The 7,511-nt window shown below is 34.7% G+C and overlaps 1 protein-coding gene across 1 annotated transcript; it reads left to right on the top strand.

Moving 5' to 3' along the window:
• Positions 1-3,081: 3,081 nt before the first annotated feature.
• Positions 3,082-3,707, top strand: LOC132039352 (secreted RxLR effector protein 78-like). Its single transcript, XM_059429849.1, has 3 exons — positions 3,082-3,443; positions 3,542-3,608; positions 3,669-3,707. The coding sequence occupies exons 1-3, from the start codon at positions 3,082-3,084 to the stop codon at positions 3,705-3,707; spliced, it is 468 nt and encodes a 155-aa protein (XP_059285832.1).
• The last annotated feature ends 3,804 nt before the right edge of the window (positions 3,708-7,511 follow it).

Raw genomic sequence — 7,511 nt, 5'->3', positions numbered from 1 at the left:
GCGGAAATTCAAAAAAGGGGGAAAAAGATAATTGACTTTCTAGGCCATAGAGAGGTGTCCCATTACCTTATATATATATATATAGAGAGAGAGAGAGAGAGATTCCTGCATGAGAGTATCCCCTTAAAAAATATTCTAAAAGTGAAAAATAATGTCCTATATATGCCATGGATTTTTGTGATTTCCGTTATGTATTTTGATGAATATGGCAAATTGCTAAAGGTAATAGAATATCACATTGAAGCATACGTTTGAGTGCTGCTACAAATGTTAAAATGGAATAATTTATTAGACATTAGACACTGAAGAGAGTATGGTATAATTAAGAGAATGTAAGGCGTGACATTTCAGTTTTTTAGAAATGGTTAAGAAAGAACAATGTGTAATTAATGGTATCACATATAAATGAATGAATAAGAAATAGGAAAACTTGAAAAGAATGATAGAAAAAGCCTAAAAAAAAAGAGAAAAAAGATAAATAGGTTTCTAGGTCATAAAGAGGATTGATGTAGCATCAGGCTATCCCTACAAAGGTTTATATTATATATAGATAGATTGCGGAACACATAAAATCATATCATTAACTTACACATCAAACTTTTGAAGGTTATGAATATGAAAGGCATGGGAGTTATGAATATTAATACTCCCTCCGTTTACTTTTACTTGTCCACTATTTCCTTTATAGATTTTCATTTTTACTTGTCAATTTTTACATATCAAGGTAAGATAAAAAAAAATTCTTGTTTTACCCTTAGCATTTATTACTCATTTCAAATCATTTTCCCAACTCTAATACAATTATACACCATTAAATAGGGGTATTGTGGTAAAATACCTATCTTAATCATTATTTCTTAAACAGCGTGAAAAGTCAAAACGTGACAAGTAAAAGTGAACGGAGGGAGTATCAACTAAAAATACTTCACACTTTTAAATGTCTTTCTGAGCAATCAATGTAGACAATTATTGACTTTTTGATAGAATATTTCCTTTTCAACAAATATTTAAGGGAAATATAAAAGAAAGACCAAGATTTTTTTTTTCTTAAAAAAAGGTAAATACAAATCCTAGCCTAAAAGATATGTCACCCCACTTCTCCATGCTCGCAATTATGTAGTTATGTAGATGAAAATTCCTGTAACATTAACAACCCAAAAAAAGTTCGAACCTAATTCACAAAAATTAATATAAAACCTTACAAAAACTTAAATAGCAGTGATAGTGATAAAAAAAAAATAATAATAATAATAATAAAAAAAAAAAAAAAAATTGGCTTACCTCTGCATATCAAACAACTCCATATTCATTAGCATGTACATATGAGATGATAGTAACATAATATACGTTAAAAATCAAGGTTAAAGTAAAAAGAAGAAAAGAGATAAAAGAGAAGAAGAAAAACTTACCATGAGACCACCCAAAAGAAAAGGAATACGAAGATATATATAGGGTTGAAAATGGAGTACGAATAAGTAGAGTAATGAATTGGCCACTGTAATTACCAGTGATTAAGCATCAAGGAGAAACTATTTTAGGCTTAATGTATCAGTAAATGTTGATGCTACGTGGGGTGATTCAATGGTTTGATTGGGATTTATTGCATGTACGTGGATAACTCTTGTAAATGGTTATTTAATGTATGAGGCTTTTTTAATCCAATTAATTAGTAAACGATGTAGAAAAATGGAGGAAAAATTATCAAAAAGGGGGAAAACAGATAAACGTCAATGGATGAGCTGATATATGCCACAAAAGCTTTGATTTTACGCTAACTTTATATAATATATAGATTTTCCCCACTAAGTTAGGAATAACCAAGAGTTAATTTCAAAAAGGAACGCAAGCTCCCTTTCTTATGAACTTCTTCTTCGCTTTGATCATTCCATTTCTCGATGTGACTACTATGTGATTGTGACCTTCAACCCCGAGAGACTCTACAATCATTATGAGCGGGGTAGCCCTTCCCCTTCCCTTCTATAGGGAGGTTGCCTAATTATTATCCAAATTTTCTAGGTTGTTCTCAGGGCTGACCTGACCTATAAGGTATGAGTTCACGTAAACCCAATAAATTTTTGTTTTGACCTGTATTTGTGTTAATTAGAAATCCACAAAATATTTATAAATATCTGATTGTGAACCCAATTATTTATATTCTTCGGTACTTGTTTAAAATGAAACTTTATAGCATTGATTTATATTATTTTAGAAGAGTAAATTCCCTAAAAGGTCACACATGTATCGAGAATTGCCTATAAATATCTCTTTTGTTTCTTTAAGGACTAGAATGTCACCCAACTATCACTATTTTCCTCATAATATAAACACACAAAACCCTCCTTCTCACCTAGTTGACATGCCATGTCACAAAAAAAATTATTTTCTTAATAATAAATTTATTTAATTCATCAAATCCATTTAACGCAACGCAACCTAAACCCATTTAACCAACCAATCCATGTCTTACACCCATATAACTCATTTCTATCTTTTGAAAATTGCCTAATATGAGCATTTTCGTCCCTTAACATTATAACTTGTGGATCTACTTGATATAAAAATTCAATTTTTAAGAAGAAAGAAAATAAAAATACGTGCAACTCTCATCATCATTCATCTAAAAGGATAATTTTATACTTTACATCTATTGGTTTACATATCAAACTTCTAACACCTTTAATTTACGTAAAATGGAATATTGAATGAAATAATAGTGTGTGGTTCATTTTGGTACATTACCTTAATCCTCATTGTCAAAATCTCATCAGCTTACCTGAAGCGGCTGAGGAAGATGAGGTTAAAGATGCAGTGATGAATATGAGTACGAATAGTGCTGCTGGACCGGATGGTTTTTTCTGAAAAATTCTATCACTGCTGTTGGGATATAATAAAGAAGGATGTGGTAGAATTTGTTCAGTTTTTCTTCTTGAAAGGAAAACTGACCAAATTCTTTTCCCATACCCTTCTTGTGCTTATCCCTAAGATAGAGTGCCCCAGTAATTTCACAGAGTTCAGACCTATTAGTCTCAGTAACTTTTCTAGCAAGATCATTACCAACTTATTTCTAGAAGATTGAATCCTATGCTTCCTCTTATGATTTCTGAGAACCAGAGTGGGTTTTTGAAAGGTAGGCTCATCATTGAGAACATTCAATTAGCTCAAGAAATTGTTCAAAACATCAAAAGCAAGAACAAAGGGGGAAATGTGGTGATTAAGCTTGACATGGCAAAAGCATATGACAGAATGTCCTGGCCCTTTATCAATGTTGTTTTAAGAAAATTTGATTTCTCTGAGGAAGTCACAAATCTTATTATCGAAATTGTCTCCAATGTATGGTATTCTATCATTATCAATGGCACAAGGAATGGATTCTTCTCTTCATCACAGGGCCTAAAACAGGGAGATCCTCTTTCCCCCTCTCTTTTTATTATTGGTGCAGAAGTGTTAGTAGACTACTTAATAATTTTGATACATAGTGAACACTTCTTGCCTTTTTCTATGTTAAATATTGGCCCTGTCATTAACCATTTGTCTTATGCAGATGCTATAGTAATTTTTACAAGTGGAAATACCAAATCACTCAAAATGATTATGAAACAAATCCAATGGTATATATAGTAGAAGCTCTGGACAGAAGATGAATAAGAATAAATGTTTCTTTCTTACAGCACCAGGAACTAGCCCTAAACGGGGATAAACAAGATTAGAGAAGCAACTGGTTTTTTGAATAAAAAATTTCCTTTTGAATATCTGCGATGTCCCATATATATTGGAAGAAAAAGAGTAGAGGACTTTGAAAAGATGTTATCAAAAGTCATCAAGAGACTAAGTGGGTGGCAAAGCAATATTGATTAAGAGTGTGCACAAACCCTACCTATATATAAATTTCCTTTTAAGGGTACCATATGATGGAAAAGCATTTTGCCGAGGTTTTTAAAGTCTATATATTGGAAGAAAAGAGTAAGGACTTTGAAAAAGATGTTATCAAAAGTCATCAAGAGACAATGGACAAGAGAAATATATCATAAGGGTACCATAACATTGATGGAAAAGCATTTTGCCAGGTTTTTCTGGGGATCTAGCAATGACAAGAGAAAATATCACTAGAGCTCTTGGGAGAATTTAGGTTTTCCAAAAGAGGAAAGTGGGGTGGGTATTTGTCACGACCCAAATCATGGATCATGCGGGCACCCACACTAACCCTCCCGGGTGGGCGAACCCTTCAGATAACTACCTTAATTTGATATAACATGCGGAATAAATACTTTTATTATAAGAAATTCCCAAAATGGTCTAGACTCATACAAGAGCTTCTAAGAAGTTTACAATTTGAATAGATAACGAGACTCGGCGGATACGACTTCGTTTAAGGATAGAGAACAACGAAATCTAAGGAGAGACTGCGGGTTGCAATAGCTCACCCAAACGTCTTTGACGAATGCCTCGAAACGGTCGTGAGACTCCGAACATCACCTGAAAATAACTCTACACTCCAGAAGGAGTGTAGCAAGAGTAGTATGAGCACAACACTAGGCTCGTAGGTATCATAGGCCGACAATGGTTAGTTCACGCATATAAAGACAACAAGCAAGAAAAACATATAAACCAACAAGTACAAGTCAATATGAATCCATATCCACAGAACAAGTCATCTTTTATGTTATAGCATCTAAACCCAATTGTGCCAAGTCTTAGTATAATCAATCCGAATCGGTACATCACGGTAGTATCACAACAATCAAGAAAAGAACCAAGATATAATGCAATGCAATAATGTATGTAGGATGAATGCAATGCATATGCGGTTTTGTACAACATGTCCGGACGGAGCTTAACTCCACGTCTCGGCGATCATGACCCCATGGGGGACCCGCGAAGTCCATGTACCACTCGCTCCGGAATATAACCTCGGATCACGAGCACACTCTCACGATCCCGGCAAAGACCTCGGGCATCGGACACTCCATCGTTCCGGCAAGAAACCTCGGGCAACAAACACTCATCTCTCTTTTACTCTCTCCGGCAAAGACCTCGGAGGCTACACTCTCTCACATATCATCATTAGTGCCATAACCATGCATATATCAATGTATCATGGAAATGCATATGAGTATGATGAAATGTAATGTTAAAAACCAATTCAATCCGAAACGGTACCGCACATGGAATACAAGTAATATCCGCAATAAGGCTACACAAAAAGCCACGATGGGATCACCATTCTCATCTCCATATCAATCAAGTAAAGCACCGCAATATCATAGTCATGATATATCATTAGTCACAGATACTCAATGTCTCAAGTGGCAACGAGCACACAAAAAAAATAGATCAAGATAAGTCAACAACACAACGGGATGTGTATCCCCCAAATCATACAACAAGGTCCAACCTAAGAAAATATCTAACCCAACTTGATACCCGCAGGTTTATATGCATTCTCCGACAATATCATCTAAACATACGCTTCGCTAATCAAAGTCTCACCATAAGGTAAACCGTAACCTACCTCAATGCCGACCAGGTGTCACGAACTCCCATGCCAAAGCTTTTTCCTTAAAGTGCTTCCGATCGGACAAGGTCTTTAGTGCTTATTCGTCACACAATATGTGTACGCTACCCAATAATACTTCAACCTATATTAAGACGCCAACAACTATGGTTAAGCTACGGGGAGATTCAAACGTATTCTAACGTTAGTAACTCCTTTCTAGATGTTTAGGCGATGTTTTCTCTTGTATCTAAACCAACCACATACTACCAATACAACATCAATAATTATGTGTTCAATACCAATCCGGACAGCCCACACAATATTCTAAACAGCCCACATTCATAACATGCAATAACGATTCACATACGGCTTCGACATTCTCAAGTTACTTTTATTAGTTTGTAGCCTTAACGTTTGCATGTAACAACTTATAACAGCCCATCCAACATACAATATGATGTATACTCTTAACTTATAATTATTCTTTCCAACTTAATGAAAACACAAGTCCAAAACAGTCCACTACCACAACATGTCCAAAACAGTCTCTAACCGACAACATAACGATGTTCGGAATTCTTGCAAACGTTTACGAACATACTAAGCCAACCACATGCGATTTTTATACATCATTTCATGTCTTCTTTTCATATAATTTTAGTAAGTTATGACCAGCTATCCACACGACAAGTACAACATCAATTCATACGCAACTACGCTATATCGTCATTTTTATAATCCTTAAAACAACTCACAAATGACTTTAGTTTCAACTCCAACCATTAAACACCTTCCTTTCCATCATAAAATTCATGATAATAACAATCAAAATATCAAGTAAAAACAGTTCACTAACTTCTTCACAAAACAGTCCACACACGGCTACACCATGCTTCAACATCTCTCACATAAAATCATAGATTCAACCATTTTCATACTAACATAACTTCACCTTTAACCTTCCAATTCTTTTCATTCTTTTTACCATGAGATCTATGATAGTAACAACCATATTTATTAAAGAAAATCAGTCCATTAATTCCACCAAAACAGTCCCTACGGCCAACTAACATTCCAACACCAACTTTCATGATTTTATGCATGCGATTCATGTTCGTCAAGTTACAACCATACTTCAACATCAACACATATAACCCCATAACTACCATCATGTTCCAACATCAACACACCTTATTTCATGCATACAACTTATATTCACACATCTACATCACCCTTAATACATGACAAGAAAGTTAGATCTTACCTTGACAACTTGACTTCTCTACTTGGCTAGAGTTGGTGACTTGAGATGGAAATGGTTCTTGTTGCTCCAAAGACTATCTTCACGTTTTAGGGACCTTCTAAAGGGTTGAAACACCTTGGAAAATAATTTTTGGATCAAGACTCAAAGGGCTCAAAAATCAGCCCCTTGGCCGAATGCTCTCTCTCTCTAGGCTTAAGTTTTCTTTCTTTGTGTTGTGTAGTTGAAATGAATTGTGATGGCTGATTTCTTGGTCATTATTTGGTTCAACTTTGATGCCTACAAGTTGGTCACATGCTCCACTTATGGCATGATTCATTCCATTAACTTTACACTTTAAATTTTCTAATTTGTTTTCTACAACTTTTGGCCAACCTCACCTTCTTGTTTCTCCTTTCTTCTTTCTTTTCAATTGTTTACAAGACAATTGTATGTGTGGTGAATGATTCATACACCACCCTTTGTCCATTGTAATTATGCCAAGATGAATGAGCAATATTTAATGTGAAATGATCCCTCCACCATGTTATGTCCTCCTAAAACAATGTATACTTTCATAAAGTAGTAGATGCTTAAATATTCAAATGCATGCCTCACATGGATGCCTTATTTTCAGTCACTTGGCTGAATTCCATACTCCTTTCTTTCAATTTGGTTGTCCACAATATAATGTAAGTGTAGTGGATGAATCACATTTAAATGTATATTTGTATGTCTCCCATAGTAGTCTTATTTAAGATGACTTTGAGTCATCTT

This window comes from Lycium ferocissimum, chromosome 12, assembly GCF_029784015.1.
Source record: "Lycium ferocissimum isolate CSIRO_LF1 chromosome 12, AGI_CSIRO_Lferr_CH_V1, whole genome shotgun sequence".
Lineage (NCBI taxonomy): Eukaryota > Viridiplantae > Streptophyta > Magnoliopsida > Solanales > Solanaceae > Lycium > Lycium ferocissimum.
This window is presented reverse-complemented; position numbering and strand designations above follow the sequence as displayed.